At 38.9% G+C, this 20,024-nt stretch overlaps 1 protein-coding gene across 2 annotated transcripts in view; it reads left to right on the top strand.

Annotated features, from left to right (window-relative positions):
* The first annotated feature begins 5,562 nt into the window (after positions 1 to 5,562).
* EXOC2 (exocyst complex component 2) overlaps positions 5,563 to 20,024 on the top strand; it is a 125,250-nt gene continuing 110,788 nt past the window's right edge. Inside the window, exons 1-2 of one of the 2 annotated variants that reach the window (XM_079300979.1) lie at positions 5,563 to 5,671; positions 19,333 to 19,488. In XM_079300979.1, the coding sequence (XP_079157105.1) occupies positions 19,371 to 19,488 (118 nt within the window). In that variant the 5' untranslated portion in view covers positions 5,563 to 5,671; positions 19,333 to 19,370. Of the gene's footprint in view, positions 5,672 to 6,526; positions 6,548 to 19,332; positions 19,489 to 20,024 lie in introns of those variants that run through there. The other variant, XM_079300980.1, reaches the window with a different exon arrangement.

Genomic DNA, 20,024 nt, shown 5'->3' with positions numbered 1-20,024 from the left:
TCCCCATCTATTTTTTTTACAATACCCACGGAACAGAAAAGTTGGTCCCAAGAAGTATTTAAACTGATGCAACTTAGTAGTGACACCCTTGACAGAGCTGTGGTATACAGCATTCAGTATTTTTAGCTGCACAAAGTAATTTAGTAATTTGTTTCATTGGTGCTGTTTAGAGAAACAATGCCTCTGGGTCAGTAGTGCACAGATTCCTTGGATAAGTCTTGAAAGGGAAGAATTAGGGTGATGTTAGCCAAGAAAGTAAAAGAGTGAGAGAATTTTGTGTACTGTTGGAAATGGTTGAAAGTGCAAAGACTATATTTTTTGTTTGATGTGGAAAAAGTGACTGTATGTGTTCTGGAAGAAAACTCAAAATATTGTGTGCATTAATTTATAAGTTGTTTTTCTTGAAGCATACCAGAAATCATCTGGGAGAAAACACTGATCAGTAAGTTGTTTCTTTCTCTCTCGCCTTTCAGTGAAGATAAATATATTTCACTTCACAATGAAAGTTTCTGGCTTAAGCTCCCAGATAACAGCCAAATGCTGCCAAGGTCAAAGAATTTATTTCTGTACCTATGTATTAAAAAAAGAAACAGAAAAAGAGAAAAAAAAAAAAAAAAGAAATAGAGCCATAAGATTTAAGTAGATCAGCTCCTGGATGCTGGCTTGACAACACAGATCCAGGTGATTTTCAGTTTAGGAGAAATCCAAAAGCAGCTGGTCTTGGGAGCAAAATATAATGCAGGAAATCTGCTTGTAAATTGAAATATCTGTATGATTTTTTAATAAAATCTATGGGAACTTCTAGAAACCAATATCCACAGGGATGTTCCATCAATGGATAAAGAAAATAAAGTGGAACCAATGAGGTTAAGAAAAGTTGTGCAGTCATTGTAAATTTGTCAGAGCAGGCAAGGATGTGTTGGGCTTCTTGGCTTTGCTCCTGGTTCTACTGCCTGGCTTTGGCAGGTTACTGGTATCCATTTTAGAAGACGTAATATGGTCATGGAAGCAGCCCTCTTAATTTCAAATTGGCTTTAGATTATGTACACACAGGAAAATAGGAGGAACTGGTGAGTTATAAATCAGATAGGTTCAGTTTGTGGCTATTATGAAGCAAACCATCTGTATGCATTACAAGACAGACAAATAATGATGACCATGGATTTGACAAGAACAAACACTATTAAATCAATAAGACCTCCTTTTAAAATAAGGTTAATAGGTATTATACAAAGGAGAGAAGTACTAAAAAAAGTCATAATCTTCATTTTAATAAAGCTTTAAACAATGTTTATTGTGAATAAGCAAAGACAATATGGTCCAAATTGAAAACCCCAGAGTATCAGAAAAGGCAGGGCCACTTCTGAGGAAGAGTTAGCAAAATGGGGCCATTATCAAAAGGAGAGATGTATTGAAAGAGGTTTCTCAAAGCTCTATCCTGTATCTAATACTCCTTATAAAGTATCCAAAGAATGGAGTGGAGACAAAGCTTGATACATGTGAAGATGACATGAAGAAGACAGCAGATAAAACAGTGCTAGAGAACAGAGTTAGAATTCAGAGGGAATTTTTCAAACTATGGCTATGAGGAGTTTTTTCTAAGAAAAACACAAAGGATAGTATTCAGTAGGTGCAATAGATCATCAGCTCCCCAGATACAGGATGGGGAAAAGTAAACAGGATTACAGTTGCCTGGAAAAAATGTAGAGTGAATCACAGGCTAAGCACGAGTCACCACTGTTACACTGTTATAAAAAGGAAAATGCCATACAAATGGGGTAGAAACAGGAAAAGAGCCTGCAAAATAGGCAAAGCAATTATTTTGCTCTGCTGCCCCATAGTACAGCTTAAATTTAAGTGTTTTGGCTTGTTTTTTTTCCCAAGTTTTTCACTGGAATCATGCTTGGTTGGGGAATTGGGTTTCCAGAATGACATTGGATGTCTGCAGAAGAGTGTAGGGGAGTTCAAGCTTGTTTACCAGTGCAGAAAACATTAAATATCAGGATATTAATGGGACTGTTTGGAATAACAAGGCAAAGAAGATACAAGGCCTTTAAATATGGAAACAACTGCTACAGGGGAGAAGCAAAGAGTCATTTCTCCAGGCCAGAAAAGACAGACCTTTCAGTAATGGACTGAAATTGCAGTAGGGGATATGTTCAGAGCATACATTAGAAAAAAAGGCCTCTAGTGATAAGGGTAGAGAAACATTGGGAAAGATTGCCTGAGGAGATGGCAAAAGCACCATACTGGGAAGCCTTTAAGAACAAGATTGAAAAAACAGTAATGTAACAACAAAAGAGTAGTTGATCCTGTCTTGGGGCAAGTAAAAGAACTAGAAAGGGTGATTTCTTAAGGTCATTTTCAACCTTATGCTTCTTAGCATTTTTCTGTTCCTCAGATTTCCCTGGTTATAATATTCACCTAACAAATTTAAACAGGAGTAGGGGGAGGTCTGGTTTGGATGTCCACATGTCAAAAAAATTTAGGTAATAGCTGTAAGCTTGAAGGCATTCAGAAAACAGTTCTGGAAAGGCACTTATACAGTGCAGAATCAAAGTTAATCCATACAGTTTGTCAAGAGAAGGTGAAGGAGTAAATCTGCTGCATTTTACAAACATCTTCAAAAGGAAGATATTTCTGTTAACAAGAAGCAGGCTTGCAATGGACAGATGCTGCAGCTAGATGAATTTACCTTTTCAAACAACATTTATATTTCTATCAGGTTTTTTTTTACACATTAAGGTAGTGTGGTATGTGTTAGCTTAACCACCGAGAAATCTTCAAAAGTGCAATGATGGATTTGCCATTTCTCCAAAATAAATAAATAACTAATTTTATTCTTTGAAATAAAATGAAGATGCTTTTTTTCAAAACAGCTACAGAAAGATCTTCATGTGGGAATGGCTGAAGGAAACTCTAAAGCTTTCAATATTCAGGTTAGACAAGATGATCATAATAATCTCTCTGGCTTTCAAATCTGTTTACCCAACTTTGTAGAGAGATGTAATGTTTACAGATCACTGTCAGATCTGCATAAATGGATTAGAAAAAGGCATGAATGAGCAATTACTCTTGTGACCTCTATGAGGTATAACACTTACTATTTACCAGGTCATTACATTACAAATTGTCACTTCTTTCCTCAGTTTTAACTGCATAGATTAATCTCTTTAACAGCATCTGGAGTTCCATAGAGTAATATATTTATATTAGCAGCATTATACATGACAGCAAATATATACTCTATATTATGGTATATACATCATAAGTTATATATATATGACAGATACATATATATATTTTAACCACACCAGTTTTCTTCCTTTTAATCCAAAGAGATATGTGGGGTGGTGTTTCTTTTCTCTAGAGGGTCACATCTGCAGTCAGTCACTGTCAGCTTTGTTCTGGAGTCACTGAAGGGGTAGGTGATGGTCACTGAACATCAGCTGGGGAAACAACCCACAGCAAATTCAACAAAGTGCACCACACAGGAAGTTCTGCATTGACAGTATTATCCAGGGCCCTATAGATCATAAGATTCCTGGATGCTGCTTGTGAAAATAGGAGGATTTGCCTGTGTGAATGCCAGTGAAGAAAGTACAAATGCCTTTTATAAGGCTTCTGTTCTTGCAGAGCATAGCCTAGTTGTGCTGTTCTGACAAATTCCCAAGGACCACAATCTGTATAAAAACACTGCTGAGCAGCTTTTTAGAAACAGCAGCTTAAAATCTCTTAAGGGTAGGTGACATTTTCAAAAGCAAAAGGTCTGTCAGCTTGGCCTCACTTGGGGGTTAACACTGGAGAGGTTGACTCTTTGCAAGTTCAGGTTCCCTCTTAATGATTCACCTATTCAGGGTCTTTTCACTTACAACAGAGGTGAATATTCAATCAGATTTGCAACCAAACTACAGTTTGGCACTGAAACTTATCACTTGAAACTTGGTTGTTAGTTATAAAACCTTCTGGGTACACAGCTTGCTTTATGGACTCCCACAAAAGTCACTGGGCTTTTTGGGCACAGGTATCACCTCTCAGAGGGCTCTGGGCTGGGACCCAGGTATGCAGTGTGCTAGGTGGGGCCTTCTGAATCTACCAAACCTCTCAAAGAGCAGTTTTCTTTGGCACAGCTGATGACAGACATTCAGTGAGAAAATTCAAACAAGCTGTCATGGAGGAAAAATATAATTTTGAAATGGGTGGTAAATGGTTGCACTTTTTTTTTAATCTGATGCCAACTTTACTCTTCTTGGAGAACCAAGGAGCTCCTTTTCTGCATTGGACCTCAGCAGAAGACTGCAGTTACTAGTTACAACTTTGGAAGTAATTATAGAAAAGACAGGCACCATCTGCTTTTGTTTTTCCCCATAAAGATACTGTCTAATGTTTTACAGAGAAAAGGAAAGAGTCAGAAAATATTGATTATGGTATGACATATTCCAGTCTACTAATTTAACCTGAGCATGTTTAACCTATGAAAAAAAGTTAGGAAATTTGTGGTGTTTGGCCTTAATGCTTTTTATGGTGTTTTAAGGTTTTATGCAAGATAATTTGTTTTCCCGTTAATGCCCCACTTTGGCAAAACTGAGGAATGGATTCTTCCTTTCTGGTGGGTTTTTTTTTTTTGTTGGTTTTTTTTTGTTTGTTTGTTTGTTGGTTTTGTTTTTTTTTTTTTTTTTCCCTCTCATTGCTTTTCCTCTCTTTCCCAGTAAGATTTGGTCTGAATTTGTCTTTTGCAACCAAGTATTGAACGATACCACCATAAGGTAGTTCATAAGGAAAAGAATTTGTGTTCAGAATCCACCCAGGCAGCCAACAGGTTTGGAAAGAAACATTTTTACCAGTTTATCACTAAAGGAGGATGGGTTTATGTCACCTGGGGCTGACAGCATTTGCTTGAGTGCCTGGGCTTTTTGCCCACCACCTGTCCTTCTGCTCATCTCCTCGCAGAATCAGAGTGGTTGGGGTTGGAAGGAACCTCTGGAGCAGGTGACACAGGAACGTGTCCAGGTGGGTTTGGAATGTCTCTAGAGAGGGAGACTCCATGACCTCCCTGGGCAGCCTCCTTGCACCCCGTCCCAACACTACTGCTGGGCGAGCTTCTGTCTATAGGGACAGCGCTTGGGAGTGGTTTTACCTTCATTCATTACTGCTGTTCACAGGATCTGCTGAGCTGGAAGGGACCCCCAAGGATCACCAAGCCCAGCTCCTGGCGCAGAGTCACACCACGGGCATTGTCCAAATGCATCCCGAGCTCTGTCAGGCTGGTGCTGTGACCGCTGCCCTGGGGAGCCTGTCCCAGTGCCCAGACACCCTCTGAGGGAACAACCTTTTCCTGATACCAACCCAAACCTCTCCTGGCACAACTTCAGGCCATTCCCTCGGCTCCTGTCGTTGTTGTCCTTGCCATAGCCAAGACTGCTATAATTAAGTTTGTATTTTTTCCCCTTTGATCCTCGGCACCACCTCCCGCTCCCTCCGGACGCCCTCAGCCCCTGGGGCCCGGGCGAGGGCGGGAGGAAGGCGGGGAAGGGGGCTGGCTCCCGGTGTGCCGTGCCTCTGGCTCGGCGCTCGCTCGATGCGCTCGGCCGCGGCTGGCGCTGCCTGCGGGCGGCGCGGGGCTGCCGGGAGCGGGGCGGCCGCAGGTGCCGGATGCCAGCGGCGGCGGGCGGTGAGTGACCGGCCCCGGCCCCCGCCCCGGCCCCCGCCGGGCGCTGCGGGGCAGCTCCGGCCCCTTCCCTTTCCCCCCTGCCGCCCCCCCGGGGCGCAGGCCGTCCCTCTGCCTCCCCCCGCCTTCCGCTCCCCGGGCGGGGTCGAGCGTCGCGTCCCGCCCCGGCCCCGTGGGGACGGCGCTGTCGGCGGTGGCTCTCGGGGGCGGGGGGCGTCGCTGGGCTCCGGCCGTCTCCCCCCCCGGTGACTTCCCGGCCGCAGCAGCTCTTCCTGCTCCCCAGCCCCCTGCCGGGAGCCGGGCACTGCCGGCGGGGCGGGGGGTTCCTGCCAGCTGCGGCTCCCCCGGGGCACACGGTGTCCTGCCGGGTGACGCTCCCGGGGAGCCGGGGCGCTGCCGGGAGCCCTTCCCAGCGCTGTCCCTGCGGGCCGGGGCCCGGCAGCAGCAGCAGCTCCGTGGCCTTCGCCCCTGTCTCCCGTCTGACAGCGGCCTGGGGCAGCGCCCGCTGGGCCGTGCGGGGTCCCAGAGTCCCAGAATTAGCTTGGGAAAGGCTTCTGACATCATCCAGCCCGACCCATGGGAGAGGATGGAGTCGTTCGGCTCAGTGAAGTGTGGGTGGTGCTGGGGGGAGGTGTAGAGGAAATAAACAGGGTAGAGAGGTGAGTCAAAGCTGGTTACTTGCAGGGCTGATTTTTTTTTTTTAGTTTTTTTGTTTTGTTTGGGTTTTTTGGTCTGTTTTGGTATTTTTTTGGTTGGGGGGGGGGGGGGGTTAATTTTTTTTTTTCTTCTTAACCCCACATTTAGTTGCGCCATTAAGTTTCAAATGCAGCTCTCCAAACCGACTGAGTACCTAGGCAAGTGCAGTAGGGAAATAACAGGGTAAGGAATGTGGAAGGAATTGATATAACATGCTGTTTGATAGATGGTTGCTTTCATTCATATCTATCTAGAGATGTTACACTTCTCTGAGACTTAGATTTTTTTTTCCTGACTTCCTGCACGGTTTCTGCTGCATTTGGACTGCCTGGCAGTCCAGAAGTGTCCATGAGCTGGGTGACCAAATATCTTTCCTCCTTGCTTCTTCAGGATCCTAATTAGGAACCTGAAAGTGGTCTCTGAGCAAGGCATAGATGTCTGAAATTTAGGATGATCTTCTTTCCAAAAGGTAGTTTCCCATTCTATCCAGTTTTACTGTTTTTTAAAATAGTCTTCCTTCTGCAATTTCCTCGCTCGTTGCAAGTTAACAGCTTCTAGCTGTAGACTCAAAAGCTGTGAATCAAAAACCAGTAAAATATTAAGCCATCCTTGCTCTGACAGGACATCAAATTAAATCTAAACTCCAAATATTCACTATTTTAAATGTAGTTAAAAACATAAAAACAAATTTCCAAGTTTTCTGATCATTATTAAAACAAGCCAACAGTCTCCTTTCTCCTTCAGTGATTTCACTGCGTTTCATTGCTATAAACTTTTTTTGGTTTTACTTTTGATAGTTTGATATTGCTTATGATAAAGTTGTCACAATAGTTCAGTACTGTAAATAAACAAACCCATGGCTTAGAAAAACAGGTCTGTTTTCTTCCTTTACATTTTGCTCCCCTGAAGAAGAAATGCTCTATAATTCTTACTTCACTATTTTTATTCTATCATATCATAGCTTGCACTGACCCAGCAGGAGGCATGTCTTGCTGCAGATTTCTTACCTATGGATAGCTTAGTTTACAGTTCTTGTGGTTTATGCCCACTCCTTGGACAACAGTGTTTTTACTTAGCTGGAATTTCTGTTGTCTGAAACATCATTTAAAACAGATGCAGTTGTTTTCATTATACAGGTTGGACTTAGTGAAGATTATTTTAAGTTGTAATGGTAAGGGCAGTTTTCTGTTGGAAAACATACTTTAGGATGTGTCAGAGGTGAAACAATTTAATTAAAAGATTGTTATCCATCAAACTTACACTGGCTTTTTAAATATATATATATAGTTGTCTTATATTTTTCTGGTCTTCATTCAATAAATGAAAATGTTTTTACAGACTTGATAGTTGGCTGTTTTTTAAATGCACTTATTGCTTCTTCATATTTTAGAGCTAAGTAGCAGTCTAGGTTAGTGAAATTCAAAATTTTTTTTTTAAAAAGTGCAATTCTAAGTCATAAACAGTAAAAACAATCTAAAATTGTAGGATTTCTTGTGAGAGTAAGCAAGTTTTTTGTGCTAGCTGTTGAGAGCATTTGAGGCAAAATGAATAGTAAAGACATTAACATCAAATTCACCAACTGTTTTCCTGTGGTTCTATTAGAAAGAAACTGTATCCACAGATACAGTCCATTCTTTATTATGCTGCTCTTCCCAGAGAAGCTGGACTAAAGCAAAATAAGTAGGTTGACTAGAAAGGCAGAGGCCACTGACCTCTTTTATTAATCAAAACTTTCAGATATGTTATGTTAAACCACACTTAATTAATTTCTTTCAGTGTAGTGGTATGTTTAGCTGTAAATTCAGTAAGTCTTAATCACTGTACTTAAAATGAAACATCAGTTTTGAGTTATTTTAGTTCTGTTTATTCTGTGCTTTTTGGCTTTCTGACTTTGCTTTAAAAAAAGAAAAAAATAAAACCAACCAAGAATGAAAAGAAAAAAGTATTTATCTCAATAGGATGGTGACAAAAGACTAGATATAAAAAGTGTTCTAGAACACAGATTCTGACAACTGTGGAAAATACCCATTAAATAATACACAGTTAGAGTTCTGTACACCAGGACAAAAGCTTGTGGAGCACATAAGATACTACCTGCATGTATTTTGAATGCCTGTGGGTCACTATTTATGCAAACAGGCAAAGAAAACATTCTGCAGGAGAAGTACTTCATTTTACAGCCATGGACTGCAAAATGCTACTCAGAAGACTGTAGATGTTACAGGGAATTTATTTCCTACATGAGTTTATCAGACAGAGTGGAACCTACTGCTTTACTGAAAGCCAGCTGAAGGTTCAAAATCCAAAAACAGCTGAATTAGTATCTTTTAGCAGAAGTCAGATGTTAGCTCTTCAGCTTAACTTTGACCTTCTGTCTTGGACCACCTACATTCTGTAAATCTGGGCTGTGCAACGTTGTCGTTCAAATTACTTTTCCCAGGGGAGAAATATGGTGTTTGGTAATGGAGGGAATCTTGTTTGTAAAGGTGCTTGGAGGATGAGGGATGATGAGACAGCACATGCACAGTGCAGTCACATCAGATTCATGTTTCATCTTTTCTGCTGAACATGAAAGCGAAGGTCTGTGTTTACAGCTTGCAAAGTATGAGTTCAAAAATCTGGCTGATGAAAATTTTTGTATTTTACCCTGAAAATTATTTTAGGGAATTTCAATCAGCATTTCAGTTCAAAAGCACACGTGTTATTCTCCCAGTGTCAAAAGTTATCAGGACAAGGAAAGGGCAGCAGGGAGAAAAAAATTATTTTTGTGATATCCAGGAGTGAAAAAACCCCTCAAAACCCCCCTGAAGCAACTTCCCTCGAAATCAAGTAATGACAGAAATGCCTGAAAATAATTATTAATTGTGTGATTGCCATGTTACAGACTTTGTATAGAGAAAAGTGAGATATGTAGTTAGTATTTTAAACACGTCATATGTTTTAAACAGGTCATATGCTTCACTCCTCTGGATAAATTATTTCTAATTGTACTTTTTATATTATTTTGGAAGTATTTGGTGCTTTTTCTTCAAAAAGAACTTGGTCTGTATAGTCTTTTCTTGACGACAACATTATTAATCTGCAGGAAGTATGTTCAGCATTTTCATTAGAAAATGCTGAGATTACGCCTGGTGATGAGTGTGAAAGCCCGTGTTTCCTTTCTAATTTTGTTTGCTTTGTTTTTAAGGAAAACAAAGTTTCTGAGACACCAGGTCCTTAATGGGTCTGGTTTTCCCTTGACCTTAACGGAACTTCAGGTTCCCAGATTTTCAGTTTTAGGCAGAGGCAAAGACAGAGCTTAGACTATATTTTGCAGAAACCAGTGGGGTCTCTGGCAGTGTGAAAGTGTCTGTGGATCAGATTACAGTATAAACCAAGGATTTTTAGGTATATTTAGACTTGGGTGGTTATTTTTTTTCCCTTTGACACTGTTGATAACCTAAAAATCAATGTACCCCGTATTCGGAAGTTCATCAAAAACCCTATATTAGTTGAAGATTTAAGCCTATGCTAAGAAAAATTTCCTTTTTAAATAGTCACTTTTGTGCTGAGGACAAGCTAAACTGATTGATTTTTTTTTTTTTTTTAGATGCTCGTATCTTGATTTAAATAGCAATTACTTTCAGTTTTCAGTTTAAGAATTGTGTGAGATTGTGACATTTTGAATCTCAGAGTGATTTTAACAGGTATGCCTTGCTTCTTGCTGAAAAATCATGCACTAAATTTTTGGCAAAACATTAAGAAGCTACGTATGTGGCAGATGAATTCTTCACTAGTTTCCTTAGCAGAGAAAGCAGGGGAGACTGTGTTTCTCACAAGATAACCTCACTACTCCGTAAGCATGATCACACCATACTCCAGAGAGATGGAGTTTTAGGTGGATGAGTGGAAATGAAGACTTGTAAGGCAAAGACAGGCTTTTGTTAGAAAACTACCTGTGCACGCAGTCTGGCAGGGAAGTATTTAAGTGTGTATTGGACCATGTGAATTGAGGAAAATGCTGTAGCATATGAGTTGAATACTTCCATGAGCAAAGGCCAGAAAGAGGTGTTGGGGAGAGAACATGAAAAATACAAGAATCTCGGTAACACAAGTGTATGTCTCATCTTTTAAGTACTTTTTAAACAAAAGGAATTGCCAAAATAGTCACACAGTAAGCGTTAGTGTTGCAGTCCTACCAACAAGCAGCCAAGTTAAAACTTCAACCATGTGAACTGTGTAATTACAGTGGTTATATGGTGTTTTTATAAAGAATATTGTGTATAGTTACAGGGCTTAGAAAAAAAAATCTGTGGTGTCTTGTTTCTTTTCTCTAGCAAAAAAAATTATCCCTTTGGGATTCATTTAGTTTATTTTTCTGAACTTCTGGATCTTTGCATTTGCATAAGTGTATTTGAAAGATTTTGATGCTTGGAGTATTGTTTTCGAATTTCTGCCTGTGAATAACATAAGATCGAGGGATAATGCAGTATTAATATTTTTTACCATTTTTCTATTAATTAAATTATGTACCAAAAATTAATCATAACTTTGGAACAAAAGAGGGACCAATGGCTTAACTGGAGGAGAGTAGCATAATGACTTCTGGATGAAGCAAACACTGCAGAATGTTGGAGGTAGAAGCAGATGTAGGAAGATGTGCTTTGTGAGAATTTAGAAATTAATGGGAGATTTATGGCCATCTGCAAAACAGTTTTGTATAAAGCTGAGTTGACTTTTTTATATATATGTTTATATATAGATGTTTAGGACTTTTCTTTACAATGTTGCTAGATTATAGTGATGTGTCACATAGTAAATACAGAAGCTTTTAACAAGTAGATGAATTAATTTCTGGGGAGTTACAATGTAATTTATAAGGAAAGTAGCGGAAATTTTGGGGAGAAACATCTGTGTTCAACCTTTCTTTAACTATATTTCCTTCTAAGCTATTACCCTTTTCTCAGCGAGCCATTATGACCAAAACAGACATTCAGAAAAATTAAATTTGTTTGACTTGAGTCTTGGTAATGAACATGGAGTATATCAGCAAAAGTGTTCATTCAAGAACTGGTATAAACCAGCATGTTGACCTAATTAATAAATGGGGAATAAATTATTCTCAGTGGGAAGTTACAGAACTTTGAAGCTAACCTTTTTAAAAATGTATTTGGTAAGGTGAAATATTTTTTAAATTTTTTTTTCTCAAGGTTTTCACAAACACAAATATGTGCATCCAAGTGTATAAGGCTGTTACTGACATTTGGATTATTGTAGTTTTGATGGTTTTGTGGCACTTGGAGATTGTCATTGTCACTTAGGCAAAAAGATTTTGAACTGAGGTGAAAATGTGGCTGTGGTTCTGGGTTGTCCAGATGTGTATGTATTAAATTAGATTTGTGTGCTGGTGAGCTTGATGGGAGAGGTATGTGTGTTCATGGTAGCACAACAGAGGGAAGGAAATCTTTTTTTAAAGTAGACTCACTGAAATAGATTTTATGAGTCTTCAAACATTTTATTCCGCTTTTTCTGTTTGAACAGGTGACATAATTGGCAGATGAAATGATTTCTGAGCTAAAAGAAACAAAGAGCTCCCCCCACCCCCATTTGAAAAGTCTCTGTTCATCTGTATTATAGGCTGTGGTTGGCTTTAATCTATTTTTAGTTTTTTGCTATTTTTACTTCTTGGTGCTGATGAGTTACAAACTCGGTGTTATGTGTTGACTCATTAATTTCCTTCAGGTTGTTTATGGTATATGATGCTAATGAACAAAATTTCATCTTACAATGGAATGGTTTTGGAGAAAAATCAGTGTTTTGATGTCATCGTATCATCTGTGTGGTTGATTGTTCTCTGTGGGGAATGATCTCTCCCCTCTCCAAATAAATAACATCTCAGAACTCCTGATGTAAAAATAGGTCAATATATAGGTATTTTTAACATTGTAACTGACAGGATGCTGTCATTTAAAATGTGCAAGGAAAGGGATTTATACTAGTCTAGATTTTTTTTCTGACGTGATAGATAGAAGGTTAATTGATGTTAAATGGATGCTTTGTTAGCCCTTCATCAGCTACTAAACTAGTACAGGAGGAGTGCAAATCATTACTACAAAAGGCCAGGGCCACTATGTTTTCTTAGGTCTTTTTTCTTATCCCTTCCTTCTTTCCCTCCTTCCAAGCACACAAAACATAACCAGCTGTAATGATAGGAGGAGAGAGCGAGCAGCTTTCCTGAGCACACCCCCGCTCTGGCGCTCCGGCCCCCCTCTCTCAGCTCATAGCTCAGCAGAGTGACAGCCTCTAGATGTTGCGTGCGAGTGAGTTCAGCTGGTGCTGTGTGGTCTGGGTGTGTGGTCTCCAGCTCAACCGAGAGGCTGCTAACAGGGTGGATGAGAGAGAGCAACACTGTTTACTTTAATTTATTTCGGATGCCGGAACTGTGCCCGGAGTTTCTCCCGAGCCGGGTTCCACCGTCAGCGGTGTCAATCCCTCGCAGCTGCAGCCCAGGCTGCGGCGGGCGGTGAACTCCTCTGCCGAGGGCTCTCCAGCATCTGTCCCGTCCGAGCCCTTTAATCCCCAGTGACTCAGAAATGGTCATGGCATCGCTGAGTGCTGGGGTTATTTGGCTTTCGCTCCGTCAAGATACATCGCCATGAAAATGTACCTTGCTGGGTTAAGGAAAGCGGGACCTGTGAGATACTGAAGGGAATCTGCAAAGACGTGACAGCAAAACTGCACTCGTTCCCTGTCCTAAAATTAAAATGTCTAGTGTGCCCTTTGTGGCTGATTGGAATATTCAGCAGCCTTTTGAAAAACACGGGGTATCATATTATGTCATTTAATACTCCGAGTCTTTTATTTTTGTGTCGTTTGCCCTCTCTGTCACAAAACTTGCACGTCGTCCCAAATTGGAACTGATTTTTGGCATGTAACTTAACATGTTTGTCAGTGTTAATATTGGCTTGAATCAACACGCCGGATATGACAGGGCAAGACAAATGAGGCTTTGTTTTTGCTCTGTGACAGTGAAATTACCCACTTTTTTGTGTTTGTTCATCTTTTCATTATAAGTAGCTTAGTGGTGTTATGAAGAGTTTCTTTCCCCTAAATGTAAGATTCATGAACGCTTCTTGTTTAAATTGACAAGTCTTCTTTTATTATTTAAATAAACATGCATAGATTCTTAATATCACTTGGAATTTCAGCATTGTTTAGCTTATTCACTTCCCAGTCTTTTCTGGCAGGCTTGCAGGAATGGACTTTATATTATTAATGCAGTGTTGAAGGCTGTGGCAATTCTAGGGCACTGAAGATCTCCAGAGGGGTTAATAAATGTCAGTTATTTTCACAGTGCTGCTTTTTGGATGCTTTTAATTCTTGGTTTATGTAGATTGTCTGTGTGAATTTATATTGTTGGGAAGATAAAGCACAGAAAAGGTTGTAATAGTGTTTTTCATCATTTTGTAATGGTTTTGAGTACAAACATCTAGGAAACATTTTGCTTTGTCGTTCTTCTTGGGGTCATTTGCTGTGTCCTTTTACTGACTTTGTCACAGTGTGTTGTACTCAGGAGACTCTCTGGGTTTTCTAGTGAAAACAAATTATTAGATTTATGTACTAGAAGCACAAGTTTGTGTAGTTTAAGGTTAAAAGGCCATCACCTACATTCTGGAATCTGAGCATTTATTGCTTGTTAAAAAGGCACGTCATAAATCTTTCCATTTGGGAATCATTTAATGCCGTGATGTTAGTGCAACTCACCTATTGTTTTCAGGTTGGTTCTTTTGTGGGTTTTTTTTTTTTAAGTAAGAAACATCTGAGGTATACTGTGATTTGCACATGGGTGATGCTTTGCTGTTCCTGCCTCAACATTTTTAAATTGTATTCTGTCACATATATGTGACAACAAATAAGAACAAATAAATATCTGATACCTGAAGGTTTAAATACTTGCTTGTAACTTAGACTTTCTCAATGATGACAAATTGGATTTTTCTTCCCTCCCTTCTTGACAGCTTTTGATTCCCTTTGCTAGATGACCATGGCACTTGCATTGATCTTGAGTCTGTCTTCCTCCAAGAGAATCTTATAAGGTTCAGTATCTGTGTCAAAGTATTACTGAAAGCTTTAATTAAACTGAATTTTCAGTCATTGGAACCATCTTGCTATTTTGTTTTAGAAATCAGAAACTCTGTTTTAAAACACTTAAACTGCTATTTTTTTCCACTGGTGAAATTTGTAAGGTGGCAGCGTATTATTACTCATCTTCCAAAGTTCCATGTCTTTACAATATTTATTTCTCTTTGGGATTTGAAATTACCACCCAGTTTAATATTCACCAATCCTGAACTTTAACCAAAGTATTTTGTATTTTATGTATTTTAGATTTTGATGGTACTTCAGAGTGTAGTAAAATGTAGAAAGTAGAACTTTGCTTTACAGAACAGGTGTAGTAGCTATTGGCATTTTACTTTGGGTTTCTCCTCTGTTTGCCATTGAAAGTTGTATGATGAAACCTATGTAAGGACTCTCATTTCAAACCAGCTCTAAACTGAAGGCTTGCAAAACTGAAAAAACCCCAAAACCAAATAGACTTGTGCTTTCCCTTACTCTGGGCAATATTTCATTGCTTTGTTATTTATTTTAGAGTGGATTTTCTTAGCGCAAAGATGGAAGGTGTCTTCTCTTTAGCAAGCTTTTAATCTCAGAATTGTCTGGATTTTTTTATTTTTAACCTTTGTGAGAGGACAGTTTATTTGAGAAACTGGTGTAAAGACAAAGGTGTTGTTTATGAAAGGCATTTTTCAAGAGGACTTTGTAGTAGGTGGTCTTTGCAGAGATTTTCTAACTCCTTGTGATTTTATGACAAGAATTATGACAGAATAATAGAATAGTATGGGTAAGATCATGGGAGCAGTCAATCCGATATCCACGTTAAATTGCTGGGGAGATACTGTGAGGAAATTTTAAAAAAAGAGGGTGTAGAAAAATAAAGAGGGGGAGACAGCTCTGCTAATGTAGAGGATTGTCAGTTGTAAAAAAGTCTTGTTGAAACCTCTTCTGTGAGCCTGGCTCCTGGGAGGAAAGAGCTTGTATAGAAAACTGTCTTTCTGCAATCTTTCCTTGTCTGAGAATCAGTCTCTCAGGAAGAGGGCTGCTTTTAAAAAAATACTATTTTATGTGTAATACATATTTTGTAAAGAATAGATTTTTATCTTTAGGGAAACATACAGAATTGCAACAAATGCTCGGAATTAGGTGGTTGTCGTGTTTTGTGAAATGAAAATGTAATTTTTTTGTCAGATTTGCCTTAAATATTTTAAAAAACAAATTTAGAAATTTGCCACAGCAGCACAGTGGTTAGGCTTCCCAGTAAGCATCTCAGTCATGTTAGCTATTGACATCTGTCCTAAGAAGGAGAGGAAATATTATAAATTAAAGTCTTCCAAGCATTTGCTTGATATTTATAATAATGGCATATTACAAAGAGCTCTCTTTGAAATAAATGAAAGCAATTGCTGTTTAAAAATAATAATAATAGAGCATCTCAGTGCTGTACTGCTCTGAAATGTGTTGAGATTTACTGTGGTATTCTCATTCCAGTGAGGTATTTTAAAGCAATTGTGCAGTAAGTATGGAAATACTTTAGAAGAAATACTAGATCTCAGGAGGCTCAGCATTTTTATTGCATTTATTTAGGTCATCATGAAGGGGGATCTAGTGCTGATTTCTGAAATCCAGAAAAAGATGTTGTAATATTACTTTTGAGGTTTGGTATTGAAATGAGCCAACTACCTGTGTGCTGGGGTGTTTTGAAAGCAACAATATCTGAAATGCAAGGGAATTACAACATTTGAGAGGAGGTCAACCAGACAATACCACACAAATAACACCACAGTAGCTACTATTTTACTTGTGTTTCTCAAGGGTTTTTCCTCTCCATATTACCTGATGTCTCTGAAGATGCCTTTTTTACTTTGGTGCTACTGATTAATATTCCACATAAATATTTGCAAAAAAATTGCTCAAAAATAAAGAAGGTGTTTTATATTGAATAGCTGGTATCTAGACATTTGTTGCTTCCTGCAGAAAGTGGTTGTGTGCATGGGAGGACATAACACCACTGTTCCTTTACAGCTGTTGTATATTCTTGAGCTCTGCTGGGGATCTGTGAGAAAAGCTGCAAAGGCTACATGGATAAGATTAGGAGGAATAGCTGCAGTTTGTTCTCCTCCCTCTTGGTAAAATTAGGGGCCTGATTCTTCTCTAGCATTATATTTCTATTGTGCTGCCCACTGTTTTGTTGGGCAGTGGTATGGTGGTGTAGTTTTGAATGCAGCACAGATGAGAAGAAAGCTGGAAAAGCCTTATGACTCTAGGATTAGGGATGTTGACAGAAGATGAGGTCTGTAATTTCTACCTGTGGCAGGTAAGTGGGTCAATAGTTGTGCAGATGATCTATCTGGACAAGAAGGCTTGGAGTAGGAAGTGGGAGGTAAGAGGAACTACCAAGGTGTCTGGATTTGAAAGTAGGATGAAATAGTAACATCCCTCTCCCTCCCTGCTTGAACCTATGGGTAAAACATCAGAGGGAAAATCGATAGGATAGGAGCAGAAACAGTTTGCCTGCAAGATGAGGACTGGCCTCAGTGTTGAAGTGAGGCAGGGACTGTCTCTCTGTGATGGAGGATGAGGAGGAGAAGCCAGTTCAGTAAAATAAATAGGAGTAGGGCACTAGCACGGAGCACAGTTCTTCTCTACTGTAGCTGGAGATGCCTGTCAGCTGATTTCTTTGTAATCTGGTGTGCAGTTCTTTTCTTCACTGCTGTCCTACCCTTATAGCCTGCATCTGTTGACTGCTTGCATCTCCAGCCTCATGTTGGGTTTGTGTAAAGTGTTCCACTATTTTACTGGCAACTAATATAAAACTATTAAGAGCATCCATATAATACTATATAACTTAATTCCTTTTTCAACAGTTGGTTGTTTGCAAAAAGCCAGGGAAACCAATATTTTATTAAACACATTGTGTAGTGTTTAATGTCAAAAATATTATGAGGTTTTCCAGGTAAAAATACAAAGCCAAACTAGATATGCATTGTGTGTCTTATCATGGGCCCTTATCAGCCTCCCTCATACACTGGACATGACTCACATACTGCAATTTACAATGTTCTTGGTTGTTCAGCATGAATTTACATCTCTTATTAATTGCACACTGTTCAGTCTGGAAAATTATCTGAAGATATTAGTACTTCTGCTGTGTTCAGGGTATCTAAATGCCTTTTCTGTGTTAATGAATTTGTTTTCAAAAATAGCTTTTGAGATGAGTGATAGCATTCTTATTTTAAATATGTAAAACCAAGAAACAGACATTTAAAATCAGAGATATTTATAGAATTGAGATGGTTGTTTAGGACTTCAGTATTTCAGAGCATTGTGCAGTATTCCCTATATTCAGGCTGCATTTCTTACTGACTTCAGGTGTGGCTGTGGGCTCTGAAGTTGGATCAGAATTCAGAGTTTTATTGTAGGTGACATGCTTCGCTCCTATGGTATGGACAGGCAGGAGATCCTGTTCTGAGAGGAATATTTGATTACTTTTAGCACGAGATCCTTCTTCCTCTTTGTGCCTTGTCTATTTCCATCTTAATTTGCAGTGTGTGTTCCAGTTTTAGAATGTGAAGAAAGAAACCGGTCAGTGGGAGCTTTGATTCTCATGTCAGATCTAGATACTACCAGTGAAAAATGTGAGGAGGCTGTGTTGAAGCATGGAGTGTGTTGGTACAATAAAAGTATTTTGTATATGCAGAAGCAGCTGAAACAAGTATGTCCTAATTCTACTATGTCTTAACTGCAGGTACTTGGAAACTGCAGTTTTGCTGCCATTTATTGTTAGAGATGGTTTAGAGAGTTTCTGGGTTTCATGAACTTGACTATTTGCAAATAAAAGTAGAAAACACATTTTGATTCAAAAAACAATAGCTAAGAGGAGCCTTATGAAGTTTGGCTTTATTCCACATATTTTTTACCAACCTGAACTTCCAAAATTGTTTACAGTGTTGTGTATTTGTAACTGAGGTTTTGGAATGGTGATGGTATTTAGTAAGTGTTGTAATTCAGGTTATACATAGCATATATATGTGCGAATGTGTGTGTGTGTGTGTGTGTGTGTGTGTATATCTTTGTATATATACTCAGCTTTTTATAGCTGCAGAGCTACTCAAAGGAAACTGCTAATAAAAAATTGGAGTTTGTGATCAGTTGCATAGTAAACTAAATGTAGACCACATTACATAGGTACCATATTTTTGTTTGAGCTACAGAGCTTATTAATGACAGACCTGTTCTGACTTGACTCAATTTCTGGGCCAAAGGAATACTCTTCTAGAAGTGCTTCTTCAATAATTTTACGTACATTTTTGTTGATATGTTGAGGTATTGTTTGTTTTGTTGATGATCTCTGCTAGTGAGGTGTTTGCAAGTTATTCTTAGTGCATGTCAACATTGGTGCTTTGTACAAATAAATGCTGAGGGCTTCCTCACATGGGGCCTTCTATGTCAGTAAGTTTTATTTTAATGGAGAAGTTGCTCATGTGTAATCATTGTCTATTACTTACCTTAGATGAACAGTTCTGAACTTTCTAAGGACTACAATACCAGATTGGAATACACTCATTTGAATTCTGACATAAGTAATTTGAAGTCTGTGTACACATCTTTGTTAAGAATTCAGTGTTTAATTCTGGATATATTTTTTCTTTCTTTCTTTCTTTCAGAAAGCTAAATTTAATTTTTTAAAAAGTGCAAATAAGGTATAATTTTTCTTTATTGTTTTATGACTGTGTGTCAAAAAAAGACTTGTAGAATGGCGTTCCATATTTACATTTATATTTCCCTGCCATTTTAGAAGAACAAGTTGAAATGGTTTTAATAATTTTTTATATAATTAGCGGGATTTTGATTTATTATTTCTTGATGAACAGATTAAAGGAGCTCAGATTGCAGTAACTGAACAGTCATCATGTCTCGAGCACGGCAACCCCCACTTGTTACTGGTATCTCTCCCAATGAAGGCATCGCATGGACAAAAGTGACAATTAGAGGAGAAAATTTGGGGACTGGACCTACAGACCTCCTAGGTAAGTTGAAAAAACACCCTTTTGGTATTGCAGAAGATAATATTTTGGATATGATTAGAGATAAATTTTTTGCATTATAGAATCTGTGTTGGATGTTATGAGGATTCCCTTTACCCAAATGTGCACTTGAATCCATAAATTCAGGGATGCTACCCAATGTGTAACTAATCAGACTGACTGTACCTTTTTAGATGAACCCTTAATCTGGCTCAGCATCCTGTGCTGAACATGAAAATGAAGAGTGAATGCTTTTTGCCTTGTACTAGAAGAGGGTAGATGTAATGAGATGCTCCTTGTTACTTTCTCAGGAACTGAGAATTTCCACATTGGAATTTTCATGTCAGAAATGTTTTCAGTGGGCAGGTTCCATGATTTAGCTACACAATATATCATTGCTGTTTTGGTTTTTAGCATAGTAATTTCGTTAGAATCGTCATAGCTCTGGTGCTGAAGAAGAGGACAAGATCTTTTCACTGGTTCTCCTGGTCCCAGACTTTGTTAATTCCTGCGCTGTTGCTTCCTTTTCAGGCTGAAAT

The sequence above is a fragment of the Erithacus rubecula genome, assembly GCF_903797595.1.
Source record: "Erithacus rubecula genome assembly, chromosome: 3".
Classification (NCBI taxonomy): domain Eukaryota; kingdom Metazoa; phylum Chordata; class Aves; order Passeriformes; family Muscicapidae; genus Erithacus; species Erithacus rubecula.
The sequence above is the reverse complement of the archived record's forward strand: the minus strand, read 5'-3'. Positions and strand labels throughout refer to the sequence as shown.